Source organism: Ctenopharyngodon idella, chromosome 20 (assembly GCF_019924925.1).
Source record: "Ctenopharyngodon idella isolate HZGC_01 chromosome 20, HZGC01, whole genome shotgun sequence".
NCBI lineage: Eukaryota > Metazoa > Chordata > Actinopteri > Cypriniformes > Xenocyprididae > Ctenopharyngodon > Ctenopharyngodon idella.
The window spans coordinates 28,926,478-28,942,915 of NC_067239.1; the positions used below are offsets into that span (position 1 = coordinate 28,926,478).

Consider the following 16,438-nt stretch of genomic DNA (forward strand, 5'->3'; position numbering starts at 1 on the left):
GACGTTGTACATAGTCATGTAGGCGGAAATTGAGTAATCACTGTCCCAATGTGTAGTGAATCAGAGTCTGTATACCAGTGCCCAAATTCATGTACACGATATACTGATTCACAGCTCGGGACCTGATTGAGATGCACTTGTAATATTTTCATACATTTTCTGAGGGAAGGTTAAGTGGAGCTTGTCAGTGTAAAACTGTAACGATAAGCATGTTAATGCAAAGAAGATCAATAACTAGATGTGTGATGCAAGATAATCAATAAAGACTACACATACCTTATAACCTTTAACGCAAGACAATGAACAAAAGAAACAGCCCAAAGTATACCTCACTTTCTACGCGTACGCGAGGGTCAGCGTACAGTGTGCGTGACGCGAATTTCGTCATCAGAAGAGTACGCGCGCACCACCGGATTTAGGTCGCATGCACATACGCATTTACTTTTTATTTTTCAGTAATTAGTTTATCCACAAGGTGGCGATCGTGCCCTGTGGTACGATCGCCAAGGTAGTCAAAGAAAAACTGCATAAACAGAACAGACCGGAACGCATTCCAGCTACAGCTACAGCGGAGGCTTATATAGATGACAGATTGTGCGAAGAGGTTAGAAAATATCCTCATTTGTACAACTCTAGCATGAAAGAATACAAAGATGTTTACATGGGTTGTAACTCGTGGCGAGAGATTGCTCAAAACTGCGCATGCGTCGAATGCCTGCGTATGCGTAAGTATACTTCATTCGATATACTGTGCGCGTACACTAGCGTATTTTTTTTTTTTTAAATACACAGAGGAAGATCTTTAACAGAATGGGGAACAGGTGAGAACTAATTAGAAACCATGACAACTAATAATAAATAAACTAGAGGTCAGGCAAATGATGACAATAAAAACAAAACTAAACAGAACAAGACATGAACATGACAAAAATACTACAGCTATGTGGTTGCTAACATGTTCAGAGTGTTTTTTAGCATGTTGTTGATAGGGTGTTCTGAGTTGATGCTATGAAAAGAGACCAAACACACCTTATGAGAAATCTTTCATGTCTGTGAGTTATGCAGTAAAATTTAACACTTAGTGTTATGGGTTTGTTCAAATTACTAACCCTCAACATGAGCAATAGGAATACTTAGAAATGAAAGCCATCACTGTCCTTCTCTGTATCTCAATGTCACACAAACTGTAGGGATGCTGTTGGCCAAGATTACTACACAGCAGACTTGGCAGTGTTAATTCAACTCAGATAGAGTTAAATTTAACTCAGAGTGAGTTAAATAGATTCTAAATAGATATTATAGTGGCTCCAAAAAATATTTGGACACATAATAAACATAATTTTTGCTTAATGATTTTCTAATCAGCTGGTGTTTTTAATGGATGTATGAAGTCAGTTCTCTTGTGTTTCACAAACAATATGTATTATCTTCATTTTCAGCATTTTCTTCTATTGTATTAGCATTTAAAACCCAACCCAAAATCTCTTTTTGTGAACTGTTATTGCTTGAAAAGTGTGCTAATGCTGATCTTTCTTTAATGTAAATGACACTTTATTTCATATGTTCTTATCTAATGCAATGCCATTCTCACTTTCAAGTGTTGTTTAAGTTTCCAAATACTTTGAGGCCATCGTGCATGTGGAGCAGATGTGATACTCTATCTGTCTGTCCTGTTTTGAAGGTTCATCTGCTTTGCTGCGAATAAGAGGCTTTATGCAAAGTTTCCAAGAACCATGTGACTTCCAGTCTAGTGCTGTAGAGGTTTTCTATCGACCACATCACACGTTGCTAATTAGGCAGGGCGAGAGAAAGAGAGGGAGTGAAACAGAGCAAGAAAGAAAGAGTGCGAGTGCTGCAGTCTCTACTCATTCGTCCGTGGACCGCCATCAGTTCACATCTCTCCTCTGAACACATGCAGTCTCACATAGCCTGAGACAGACAGACAGATAAACAGGCTGAGAGAAAGACACGGCAGAAGACAGACTCTGAAGGAGGTCAAAGGTTTCACAGGGACTGAAGTGGCATGGCTCAGGGCTCTGACAATAACGACACCAGCTACACCAAATCCCCCTCTCCGGGCAATAAACAGGTAAGAGAGACTTAACCAGCACCATGCACACACTTCAACAACCTTCTGGAAATGCATTTAAAACATTACTTTATTTACATTATTTATTATTTTGATAAATAATATAAATAAATATATTTTTAATTTAATAAATTATATTATAAATACAAACATAAAGGATATATATATATATGCAATATATATAAAATTGTATGTATTTTATTTTGTAGTTAAAAATATAATATTAAAAATATATATATGAACATTTTAATTATATTACAAAATAAAATATATAAAATAAAGATATAAAAACAAAAAATACAATTATACACATATATGTGTGTATATAATTGTAAAAATATTTATTTTTTATATAAATATAATAATAAATAAATAAATATATAAATTGAAGTGATTAAAAACATATTATTTGATGAAAATGTAATATTTTGCTTCTTCATGTCTTCCTTCTTATTTATTTGAAACTGAATTTAATTCAGTTAGTCAATGACGAAACAAATGATGCAACATGCATCTAACCAGATGGAATATAACATGTACAAAACTTAAATATTAACTTGAATATGATATTATTATTGACATCAAAACACTGTAGATTTCACATGCATTTCCAATTCTGTCTATGAGTGAGTGTTAGTGTTAGCATGTTTCTATTTAGATTTGCACGTGTGTGTATGAAAGATTATGATTCTGATGAATGGAAGTCATGAGGCTGGTGGTAATTTTAACCTTCAGACCAAACACATACTACCGTAACCCTGAAATGCTTTATGCCAACGTTTATGAAGGTAATCAGCTTCAGTGTTGAGCAACTGACTAGGACTATCAGGGCTCGAAATTAACTTTTTTACTTGGTAGCACTGGTGCTCCCAACTTCAAAAAGTTAGGAGCACCAGCAAAATTTTAGGAGCACCACAACTAATATATATACAGTATATATAAGGCTTGACATTAAGTCTTGTCATTTACTTGCCCGGAAAAAAAATGGATTTTTGTGTTGTAAATATAATTTATTCTGAAGCAGTATTCTCATCAGTTTTCTATCAGCTTTGACATATTTAAATTTGCATATTTGTGATATTTACCCCAAGGGCATTTTTTTTTTACCTTTATAAAAGTTTTTTTTTTATCTTATTAAATGTATGCTTCATCTTTCATTTTAAATTCCTAAATTTGATCAATAAATTCTAGAATAATAAGACACTATGGGGTTGTTACCAATTAAATTAAATCATTAAATCACAAAAATTAAAACTGCATTAAATGATGTTATGAGTTTGTTTAAAAAAATGAATATACAAATAAGAAGTATTGGATAGAATGATAGTTTCAAACATGAAACTAAACCGCCAGTAGGTGGCGGCAGGTGACCATCTTATTGAGTGAGTCATTGCGTCATTCATTCAAACGATTCGTTCAAATGGCTGATTCATTCAAGAATGAGGCAGTTCTTTATGAAAGGGTCACTAAATCTTTTATTCAAACGATTCATTCAAAAAGCTGTATCATTCAGTAATGAAAACATGGCCGAGTGTTGCTGCGAGATGCGCGATGGGTCTGCTGTGATCTCTGTTTGGAACTATTTTCGCTGCTGAAACAGAAAAAAAAGTCAATATTGCGTCTAAAATGTAAGTGATTTAATTTTAACTATTTGTTTATTCAACTGATGAAATCAATGTCACATTTTCAATCGTAATGGTGGAAGACAGCGATCTTCTTGGTCGACATTTTGAATTTTTACCGCAGTATATTCACTGAGTTTGTGTGTGCTGCGCTCATTTGTTTCCATTTCTCCTCGAGAGGCTGCGCAACCTTGTTACCGTCAGTACATATTATATATTATTATTTCGATCGCCATTTACACTAAATGTAATAAAATCAGAGTCATTCTCGCGTTTTGGTGACTCCCTAGTTTTTTTAAGCGTTCAAGTGTTAATGTCGACGCTGCTGTAACTATTCTTTTCATCTTCTCTCTTCAGCTCTTTACATTTTGCGCGCTAGTTAGCTCCCGGTCACGTGACACCGGAGCGCAGTGAAAGTGATATTGACGGCTATATTAACCAGACTGCTTTAAACTTAAGAACATAAAGATGAAGTTTATTTGGTTGTGTGATAGAATGGTGGACCGGTAACTGTATCAGCTGACAGCAGGCACATAGTAATTAGTGAACATTTTGTAGAGAAATGAAAACAGGTCGCACCTCAACGATTATTTGCACTCACACACATGCTCCCAAATATATTTTGAGGTCGCATGCATTAAATTTAGGGAGCAAATGCGACTAAAATGGTCGCAATTTCGAGCCTTGACTATTGAGTTGCACACAGCATCATGCAGTGAGAGAGAGAGAGAGTTTGACAGAATGTTAGTGATTGTGAAACTGCCGTTAAGATGGCACGAGGCCATACGAGCTGAAGGTGATCTGACTTCAACGGCCACTACATCCTCTCCAACCTCGACGGACGATAGAGATGTTTATCACTGAGAGAACATGATTCATAGCAACAGTGCAAATCATGTTTTGGTTACATGCCTCATGCATGCAAATGCTGTGGCCACAAAGAGTATTTGGATACTTTGAACTGACTTCATACATCTACTAAAAATAACCAAAATACCAGTTGATTCACTGCAAATTATTTAAAGCTTTGTTAACTGCTGCTAAATGCTTCACAGACAAATAGACTACTACTAATAAGACTACTTTCATCATGAAGCAGCTCATCTGTCTGTATGACAGCAGATGCTATCCTGAATTCACCTGAAACTGAGCTAGTCATAGACATTGCACACACACACACACTTTTCTCGAGGGTCTCTTATTCTGGGGAATTTGTCATATGGAAAAAGTCACTCTTGATTCTTGTGGGTTCAGTAAAAAAGCGTCATTGCACACAGGGGTTGTGGGAAAAGATTGCCCTCTGTCTTTGAAAATGTCACCTGTCTACCACAACATGTGATAAACATGTAGACATGGAGGTGGATATTAACCAAAAACAGTTTTAAACAACAGTTATCGTTATTGTAAACTAAAACTATTAATAAATAGTTTTCAGTAACTTAAATAAAGCTAAAAATAAAATAAAATAAAAATGTTAGATGAAAAACTTAAAATTTTACCAAAAATTAGACCGAATTACGAAAACTGTATTTGTATATAAGTATTTTAAAAAACAAAAACAAAACAAAACATAACAAAATTACTAAAATTTAAAGGAAAACGGAAAAAAATCTAAGTAAAAGCGGATTCAAATTATTAATAAATACTATAATAGTATATAAATAATACTAAAATAACACTGATGCAGAAAAATGTTCTTGGTCTTATTGTGCATAATTCATTGGAGCATGTTATTTTAAACTTTGTCTTCAAAAAGTTTCATATAAATATAATATCTTTGACTTTTTGGCTGATATCACATTTTTAAAAATAAAGGTTTGTTATTGGCATTGATGGTTCCATCAAGAACCTTCAACATCCATGGAACCTTTCCATTCCACAAAAGGTTCTTTATAGTGGAAAAAGGTTCTTTAGATTATTAAAATGTTCTTCACACTAAGAATAAATGGTTCTTTTAAGAACTGTTCACTGAACGGTTCTTTAGGGAACCCAAAATGGTTCTTCAATCTATGGCATCGCTTTTGGAACCTTTGTTTTTATCCTACAGTAGGTTGTGCAGACATGGAAAATAATGTTAACCAACAGTCATTGTTTAGGCTCAAATCTTGCCACAGTAATGTAATGCCAGTTGACATTAATATAATAAAAGTATAAAATAATACGTGGACATGCTCTGGACCTTCAGCCTCCTCCTGGTTAAAAAGCTTCCTCAAAAATGTGTGCCGGTACATTCTGGAATGAGGAAAACAGAGAACATCTAGTAAAATGGGTTGCAAATGCAATTCACATGGACTTTATAGTTGTGTTTCTGTGCTGACATACACATGAACTCTTGTGTCCTGATCTTTAGGGTTCAACGGATGACGTAAGGAAAGTGATGAGGAGAGAAAAGAACCGAATCGCGGCGCAGAAGAGCCGAATGAGACAAACGCAGAAAGCCGACAGTCTGCACCTGGTAAGAACTTTCAAACACACACCTGATACATTTATTTCCACACAATCATGTTCTAATTAACCCATATAAGCATTTCTGCAACAAAACAGACATTTCATGCATTGTTTCATGCAGCAAACTGACTTCTGAACAATCAGAAGATACACCTAGCTAATGATCCCATTAAGTAATGAAAACATTATTTCTCTATGTTCTCTGAACGTTCATTTTTTTTCTTAGTTATGTGAACGTTAGCAGAACATTCCATTTTGAAACATTATGGGATTGTTACTTTTGAATGTTCTCTGAACCAGTGTTGGGTAAGTTACACTAAAAAAGTAATTAATTACTAGCTACTAATTTCATCTTTAACAGTGTAATTAGATTACTGTATTAATTTGTCTAAAAAGTACTGCATTACTTACTACCAGTGATAGGGAAAGTTATGCATCACAATATTGCGTTACTCCCTATAAAAGTAACTAATTGCGTTATTTAGTTACTTTACATGGAAAGTAATGCGTTACGTTACTTTTGCGTTACTTTTTCTCATCTGGGCTGGGCTATTTGTTTGTTTGTTTGTTTTTACAACAATAAAAGAAGTTATATTTTTTCACACCAAAAGTGAAATGAATAAGCTAAAGGAAATGCAAATTCAGGCCTGTACAGTAGAGGGCGCAGCTCAAACCTTTCAGCTGTGCTGCCATTCTGGAATACAGAAGATTAGGATGCAGAAGAAGTAAATGCTCAAATTTAGTCTAGAACTAGTCTAGAATAACCATCATGTTTACACACACTTACTCCTGATTTCTCTCAACATTTGGACAGGAGAGTTGTAAATGAGAGAACAAAGTAACTTGCATTACTTATTTGAAAAAGTAACTCAGATATTTTGTTCTAATTTTAAAAGTAATGTGTTACTTTACTAGTTACTTGAAAAAAGTAATCTGATTACGTAACTCGCGTTACTTGTAATGCGTTACCCCCAACACTGATTATTACTAATTACAAGCAACAATACAAGGATAGACACGAAAGTGCTGTTGTAATAATCAAGGAACTTTGCTGCCGTACCATGGCTGCAGCAGGCGCAATGATATTACGCAGCGCCTGTGACCCCCTGCTTGCACAGGGAGCGTGCCTTGCAACCATGGAGACATTTGTGAGAGATGCTGCGTAATATCATTGCGCCTGCTGTAGCCATGGTACGGCAGCAAAGTTCCTTGATTATTACGCCGGAAGAGTATAGTTCCTAGCCATATCGGCCTAGAAAATCGCAACTTTTAATTTTCTGTTGGTCTTAGTACACGATGTAACTACAGAAGAGTCAAGTTTTAAATAGGAAAAATATTGAAACTCTTTGGTCATTTTTTAAAGAGATGCTAACGGTCCAATCAGATTCAATGAACTATGCTAAGCTATGCTAAAAGTGGTACCGCCAGACCCGGAGATCGGCTGAATGGATTCGAAAATGGTAAAACTCAACTGTTTAACTCTAGGGGAGTTGGAAAACGAGCCTATTTTCAAAAAAAGTGGAGTGTTCCTTTAAATTTTTGTTAAATACACTATTTCTTTATATAGAACTGTTCTAAAGTCTATACAGTATTTAATGCAAATACATCAGAAATAATTGTAATTACAGAAAAATTAAGAGTAATCCCTTACTTTACTTTTTCAAGGAAAAAGTAATTAAATCACAGTAATTAAAATTACGTGATGCATTACACCCCAACACTGGCAGTCACACTACAACTGTCATTCCATTGACTTCCATTCATGCAAATGCAGGAGACAGGAAACGCAAGCTCAAGTGAAGAAGTTTCGCATTCCGCTGCGTGCCAAATTTTACGTTTGGTGAACTCTGACCTGTAGATTCGTATCACATGTGACCAAGATTGATACACCACAGCAAGACCTTTTAGCTGAATTAAAAGAACGCAACCTTTAAATCTGCAGGATTGCAGCGTTCCAGTAAAGTGGAGTAAATTGCATATTTTTACATTTTTGATGTATTATTATATGTTGAATTATGTTTTTTAAAAAAGATGCCGCATGTCGTGACGTCATTGCGGTGTCCGTAGAAATTTTGCGTGCTCAAAACCTAGTGTGGCTGCGACTTTAGCTGGGCACGGACCCTAAAAAGGTTTAGGAAGACAAAAAAATACATCTTTAGTAAAAACAACCAATCAAACAAACATTTTAGAATAAAATGATGGCAAATCCAAGAAGAGAAGAGCGTCCAGCATCACTGCGTCCAGCTGTGTTACAGGCGTGATGCTGATCGACTCTGACTGTATTTACATGAAGCTTTACTGACCATGTGGTGATGCGTCACGGCTTCTGTCGTGCTTCACACTTGTTGTGGCTCTGGTCTTGTTTGCTTCAGATTCTGGCATTAATTACATCGCGTGGGTGAACAGCTCAGCTCACGGCACCTAGTAAATTCTCTGTAATTTATCAAGAAAACAACAACAATCCTCAAATCTGCATGACTTATTCTAGGTTTGCTTATACAGAATTATTGTGATGCTCTGCATCCGTGCATTGATGACTGTGCTCTTAAACCAAGCACACGCCTGTCTAACAGTCATCAAACCGTTTGGATTGCATTTGGCTCTTACTCAAAGCCAAAACCCTCTATCACTTTCATTCAGCATCTGTGTGTGTGTGTTATATGGGTGTTTCCCTCTGGTATTACTCATGTCCTTTCTCTCCTCCGATAGCTGCACATGGTGTTCCAAGGACTCAAAAGAACAAACCCAGTGCAGTTATCTTTGCATTAATACATCAACTACAAGAATAGATCATCCAAACTCTATGATCAATTTAAAGGGACAGTCCTTCCAAAAATGAAAGTTCTCACGCTCATGTCGTTCCACACCTGTAAGACTGTCTGGAGCACAAAACAAGATATTTTCATTCACGTTTCCGCACATTCAAATTTTGCATGTCACGTTTAGTTATGAGACCTGTGAGAAGTCAAACATGGCATGCTAAGTTTGAAAATGAGCAAATGAAAGTATGAGATTTGGCTGAGAGGAGATAATGAGACTTCACTTTTGGTCTTTTCAGCTTCAGAAGACTTTAAAAATGTAGGTCTCAAACATGATGCACACTTTTTATAGTGCTTTTTGGAGTCAGGCATGCTCGTTGCATGGGAAAGAGCTTTGTGATTCCTCAAAATTTCTCTTTTTGTGTTGCACTGAAGAAATTCTCACAGGTTTGGAACAACTTGAACCTGTATTTTCTTTTTTTGAGTGCAACTATACTCGCCAGACTTTTTACATGGAATGCAAGAACAATGCAAAATTCTACTTAAGCATAATATAAAATCTAAATTTCAAACACTATTAAAGTCAAATAAACAGTCTGTAATAAAATAAGATCTAATAATCAAACTACAAGCATTAGCACAAATAAACACAATAGAAAAGATGACAATTAAATAAACAGTGCTTTTCAGGTAGATCTAACAGTAGTTAGATGTAGATTAGGTACAGAAATTAAATAAAGTAATCAAATGTAAAATAGGAATATTAGGCTGCTGTCACTTTAAGACTAATGCACGAATCCAACATACTGTTACACACGCGTTTACTTTCTCAACTGTTTACACTAGCTTAACATATTACACACATATAAAACTATGTTTACTAGGATACTCGCCAAGACGGGAATTTTGATATAATTTTGTGTGAAATTGTCCGCTCAAGCGCAAGACTTGAAAGAGAGCTTGCTTCAGTATTCACTTGCTGTCAGACGTGGCTTTCTGGGAGCACACTAAACTTCTCACACGGTGTCCGTGTTAACGTTTACGTCTTCTTACTCATGAATGTTTAAATTGGCAAGGCTTAAAAACACGTGCAAATGATAAATATTTATGACGACGCAGCACTGGTCCGATCTTTGACAGTTCTGTCAACAAGCCCTGCATCTCTTTCGCTTACGGTGCGCATGTGAGAAAAAGTGACAGAGGTTGCTCTCAGGTGTGTAAAGCTCAGCAGGCAATGAAATTATATCTTTTTTTTTGCCTGTAACTCAATTACAGGTGCCTGTAATCATACAATTTACTAGCCATTGGCTAATTAAAGACATTTTTAGTTACCTCTTGTGAAATTTGGTCGCATATTTACCCGCAATGTAGAGGGTTGACACTAGTGATTAGTGTGAACCTACTGAAGGGATTCTGCTTGAGAATGAGATCTGGTCTGATTCACAGAATAAATGCAGATGTCAACTGATAACCATTTATTCTGTGAATCAATCCAGATCTCATGCAAAGTGAACTAAGTTTTCTCACAGGAAGAGAATGGTTTGATTAGCTAGTTGACCTGCTGTCAGTCCTGACAGCCCCCGCTGTAGTTCTCAGTATCAGTTATCTGATAACACACACACACACTGACCTCATGCGAGTTCCCCTGAACTCAACCGGTTAAACGCAAAGTGGGAGATGCTGTCCCGACAGGCGCATACCACTTACCAGGAACCACATATCATTTTGAGGTTGCACAGCTTTTGAGAAATGCACATTATAGGTCACACATCAGCAGATATGAATACTTAGTGTTTACACCAATAATGCTTAAAAATCTGATGTGTGAACGTTTACCATTTAAAGGTCATGGCTGAAGCAAAACTCAATGAAAATGGTGTATGCAATGTGTGCGTCAGTGTTATTTTTGTATTATTTATATACTATTGTAAAATGTATTAATATATTAATCATCATAATTTTAGCTTAAGTCATTTTGTTTGGTGTTTTTTGAAATTTCTATTTAGCTTTTATTTTCAGATTTAGTTTTAGTCATTTTAGTACTTAAACTTATTTAATTCAGTTAAATGCCAAGGCAACATTTCTAATTTTCTTTTTTTATGTAGGTTTATCATCTAATATTTAATTTTATTTTATTTCAGCTTTATTTCAAACTATTAAAAATAGTTTTCGTTAACAATAACAACAGTGGTGTGCATGTCTTGTGCTCATCTGTTTGCGTTTTATCATCAAAACCAGAGAAAAACCCAAAATCCCAAGTAAATCTGGTTTTCTTGCATTTTCAGGTTTTTAAAATGAGCAGCACTCTGTGTTATTATCCAGAGCAGCATTATGTTGATATCACAGATTAACTGAATCTAATCTAAGATTAATTTCCGTAATCTAAAGATATGAAATAATAATGAATTCAGTTGAATGTGTTATGGAGGAAAGTCATCTACTCAGTCAGTGTAAGGGAGACTTACTCTTCTGTGTTCAGTGTAGTATGTGGTTTCACTCTTCACGGCTATGCTTGATAAACAGGAAGCTGAAATTTCCCTCCGTATGACACGTTTCCTGTAGTGTCTTCTCATGGCGTGTTTTTTGCTTGAGGCCTGCCTGAGAAACGTGGGCTGTCGAGGGGAGTGTTCAGCTGTCATTTCTGGTAAGGTGCCGCTATAGGCCGTGGGCAGATTAAGCTGAATGACGCTTGTCAGAGGGGTTTTACCCTAGGGTGACTGGAAGGCAGCGGAGCGGCTAGTCGAGCTGCAGATCACAGGCCGGTGACGACGCTGTGCGGGAACCATCATGACCCCCTAGAGTAACTAAAAATAAAGGCCAATAAGCATATACACGCTCTCATATATTTCTAGCCCTTTATTATTAGATTTGTAGCAAGTTAAAATTGTACCTGTGGACATTTATGTACATACCTGCCTGTCAGAGGACAATGCAAGTTGAGTCTTGGAAAGTGCAATACACATAAATTACTTGACCTTTGAGCATTTTATAAATATTTTACATACTACACTAAACCTTAGGTTAACATCATTTAACAAAGTCCCTGTTAGCCCCAAATTGTATCAAAAACAATATAAAGATATAAAGTCGCAATTGATTTTTTCTCGCAATTGCGAGTTTATATCACGCAATTCTGACTTTATAACGAGATATAAACTCGCAATTGCGAGAAAAAGTCAGAATTGCGACAGTTCTCGCAATTCTGACTTTATAACATGCAATTGCGAGTTATAAAGTCAGAATTGTGAGACATAAACTCGCAATTCTGAGAAAAAAAAATCAGAATTGTGAGAAAAAAAGTCACAATTACCTTTTTTATTTGTTATTTCATGGCGGAAACAAGCTTCCATAGGGACCAGCAACTCTTTGGTTACCAACATTCTTCAAAATATCTTCCTTTGTGTTCAACAGAACAAAGAAACTCATACAGGTTTAGAACAACTTAAGGGTTAGAAAATGATGACAGAATTGTCATTTTTGGGTGTACTATCCCTTTAAATATTCATAAACTCTGACAGTCACAGAATATTTCACATGCTTTGTTTCGTTTCAGCGAAAAAAAGCCAATGTTATGGCAAACATTTTCAAAATTGGATAAGCCGTTATTAAAATAGGTTGCGTACCTGTTCGACCAATCAGCGTAATTGACCTCATAAATATGTAAATAAGAGCGTTACCGGGTTTACGAATGTACAGCGTGAAAGCTTGAATACTCAGGATTATTTATATTTACTAACCCAAAATGATGAAAAGCTCATAAATGCGACCGAAATAATCCATGATTAATAGGTTATTGTGTGCTAATTCTGCGGTGTTTGTAACTTTGAGGACCTCTAGAGGACGAAACTCAAAATTCATGTCCTGTGGAATGTATAGCCTACTTGCTTAAAAATGTACATTATCACATTCTCTCTGACCTTGTATCAATGTCTTTTGTTTTCTGTTTGTGCTGTAGGAGAGTGAAAATTTGGAGAAGGAAAACGCAGCGCTCAGGAAAGAGGTGAAGAGACTCACAGAAGAGGCCAAATATCTGTCCACGGTCCTGAGCAACCATGAGCCGCTGTGCACGGGCCTGAGCGGCGCGTCCACGGAGCTGCTGTACGGCGCGCATCACGGCGCGTTCCACCAGCACATCAGCGTGCCGCACTACCCGCTTTGACCGGCAGAGGCCGCCGGAGTTCCTCATGGAATCCGCCTGTGGGCGACAGTCAATGAACTTTGGTTGAGTCATAAACAACGTACATAGTCATCAGCGGGCATTGAAATGATCTTAAAATCATCTACTGAGTATCAGATAAATAAAACAAGCCTCAAGATGAAACGATTTTTGTGACGATATATTAATGTCATTTTTATTTGATTTTTTTTTTTTGTCTGAAGTTAAATAATCCCAGTTCCTTGAACAAAACCTCATGTCTGTAAAATGCAAATGTGTTAAACGTAGGCTACTTGCAAAGGTGCATGGCAATGACACGATGAATGTTTTCAATTTAGATTTCATTAAGCCAGTCTACTGATTCATATGATCATTTATTTTATTCTATTTCTGTGAAATGTTAATGAAATGACTGGATTTTATTCTAAGAAAATGATGTTGATTGTGTATCCTGTTCAGAGATATTATGTGTGAATGTTTTTCTATTATGACTCATTGGTCAAACATTCTGAATGTACTTTATACACAATTCTAGCTGAATATTTTTATTCTAAACCCGTTGAGATCTTCTAAAGTTGTACAAACTGCTGTGCTATATCTCAAATGTGGAGGAGGGAAAATTTGTATCTGTGATCTTCTGTGATCACTTGTGAAGAAATAAATAAATAAATGTAAAATATACAGACACATTTCATGAATTTGAACACAATGTCCCCTCTGTTTCATTTATCAAGCAGTACAAATGTTTTCATAAACAGTTCATAAGTATGCACATATTATGCATGCAATATTCAGAGAGCAAAAGTATGTTTTGTCCACCTAATAAATGCATCTGTTTAGAATTTTTACAGGTGCTAAAACAATCACTTAAGTCTCATAATTATCAAAAAATTATAATTGTCATGCTTAGAAATTATCTATCTGAACCAGCATCTGTGTTAATTTATTTTATTGTCCTCTATACTTAAATATTTATTCCCATATCTTTTTACACGTTTTATTAATCTTTCTATCACTAGTATTTTCTTTTGTTTAAAGCCTACAATTTTTAGTACTTTTACATGTAGAAATGGAAGAAAAACTGGAAAAAAATATTAAATGAATTCACTTATAGAAAAAGTACTATTTACTTGGTGTGCCTTCATTATTTGTACATTCATTCATCCAGTCCCATGTTCTTTTGGCTTTTAATTTTTAACAGGACACATTCTGTTCAAACAAAATCAAATCTAAGAGTTTGCTGCCCCCTGTGTATGACAAACTCTATCTACTCTATCTGCAGAGGATGTCCTAATTGGAGAAGAAAGGTTAAACGTTTCATACAAATAAAACAGCTCTATTTACATACCTGCTGTAATTGACACCTCAGCAAGCTCATGCCAGTGACGTATGTGAGTCCTGCAAGTATAAAAGGGCAACCAGTGGGCCGAGACCACCAGCCTGACACAAATGACAACAAAAAAAAACAACAACCCAAGGGCTAGGTAAATATAGGACAGAACACATGTTGGGTTAATTTTACCCAGCAAATTGGGTTGTTTATTTAACCCAGCATAATGGGATGATTCATTTTTATACTAGCTTTTTTTCTTACTTCATACTTTAAATGTGAAATTAAACCCGCCAGGAGGTGGCAGCAAGTCCCTGTTAATGAGCGAGTCATTGAGATTCAACCGATTCATTCAAACGGCTGATTAATTCAGGAAGTGTTGCTCAGAGACGCAAAACAATTCTGTGTACTTTGGAACTATTTTTGTTGACGAATACAAGCGAAACGAGCGATTTGGTGTAAGTCACTTAAAATAAACTGCTTGTTTATTAAACTGTAGGTTGTATAAAATTAATATCACATTTGTAATCATGCTTATATTTGGATAAAAATGGCGCTCTTCGTGTAATATTGGTTAACTATATTAAATTATATAAATACAAAAGACATACAGGGGCATTTTTGGCCCTTATCTTAAATTCTGGGGGCATTCTAAATGCATTTTAATAGACTAAATCTCTAAACTAAACACTCTAAATATGCTGGCGCACTAGTCTAACCTACTAGACTACGTCACGCATGCGTGCACTCAATGTGTGTGTTTTTGTAAGGCGAGAGACCTACTCGATGTTATTTTACCGAAGACATGCACCATTTTGACAGACCGGCTGTGCTGCTCTCTCCTGAAGAGATCGCAAAAGGCCCGCGATAAATAACTCAACCCCTGGGTTGTTATGTTTGACCCAGGATCTGGGTAACACAAAAACTACCCAAACACTGGAAAAATAACCAAAAAAATATGACCCAAAAAGGCTCAACCCATGACTTGGGTAAAAAAATAAATAAATAAATAACCCAAGATTTTTTAGAGTGTAAAGGAAGACTACATTTATAATCTATGCTGTCAATCACATCTAACATAAAAGTTGGTAAATATATAATATGCATTTGTGTGTATATATATATATATATATTTATATATATGTATGTATGTATATTGTACACACACACACACATATATTTACAAACTTTTGTTAGATGCAATTAATTGCGATTAATCGATTTGACAGCAAATGTTACTAATGCATTTGCAACATGAATGTTCTGTGATTCTTTAAAGGGATAGTTCACCCAAAAAAGAAAATTTGATGTTTATCTGCTTACTCCCAGGGCATCCAAGATGTAGGTGACTTTGTTTCTTCAGTAGAACACTAATGATGATTTTTAACTCCAACCGTTGCGGTCTGTCAAGTCGTATAATGCATGTCAATGGTAACAAAATCTATGAGAGTAAAAAAAACATGCACAGACAAATCCAAATTAAACCCTGCAGCTCGTGACGACACATTGATGTCCTAAGACACGAAATGATCGGTTTGTGCGAGAAACCGAACAGTTTTTATATCAATTTTTACCTCTTAATACACCACTATGTCCAACTGCCTTGAGCGCGCACGGCATCCGGTGCGTGAGGTGTGTACGCGCTCTGGCGTAGTTTACGCAAGCGCCCGAAGTGATCTCTCACGCGTATATGTCACTCATTGATTACACGGTGCACAAACATTGTAGGTACGACAGCTAATCAAAATGGTACTTACTTGTGCTTATCCGGATTGTTCAAACCGACTTAAAACTAAAAGATTACGTTCTCTCACGCGAACTCATTTGGGAGTGGTGACTTTCCACGTATTCCCAACTTCTGAGCCTGCTCGCCTGAAGTTATGGTTGATTGCTCTTCGGCTGGATATCAACACACCCATTAACGTACTGAAGTTGTTGAGGGTCATTTTTCCCCTGATGATTTTACATACCCAGGAGAGGATCACGTACGACTTAAACCATCAGCTGTGCCTATGGTTTTTCCACATCCAACTG

General features: G+C 36.1%; 1 protein-coding gene across 1 annotated transcript; it reads left to right on the forward strand.

Moving 5' to 3' along the window:
* The first annotated feature begins 1,689 nt into the window (after positions 1 to 1,689).
* batf (basic leucine zipper transcription factor, ATF-like) lies at positions 1,690 to 13,761 on the forward strand. The gene is made up of 3 exons (XM_051875924.1): positions 1,690 to 2,089; positions 6,062 to 6,166; positions 12,874 to 13,761. Exons 1-3 carry the CDS (start codon positions 2,024 to 2,026, stop codon positions 13,075 to 13,077), a joined length of 375 nt encoding a protein of 124 aa, XP_051731884.1. The 5' UTR covers positions 1,690 to 2,023; the 3' UTR covers positions 13,078 to 13,761.
* Positions 13,762 to 16,438: the final 2,677 nt, after the last annotated feature.

Excerpts from the sequence above, each read along its gene's own strand:
- batf (XM_051875924.1), top strand. The coding sequence starts at position 2,024 with ATGGCTCAGGGCTCTGACAATAACGACACCAGCTACACCAAATCCCCC. Across the intron at positions 2,090-6,061 it reads CCTCTCCGGGCAATAAACAG|GGTTCAACGGATGACGTAAG; the intron begins GTAAGAGAGACT and ends CCTGATCTTTAG. Across the intron at positions 6,167-12,873 it reads AAGCCGACAGTCTGCACCTG|GAGAGTGAAAATTTGGAGAA; the intron begins GTAAGAACTTTC and ends TTTGTGCTGTAG.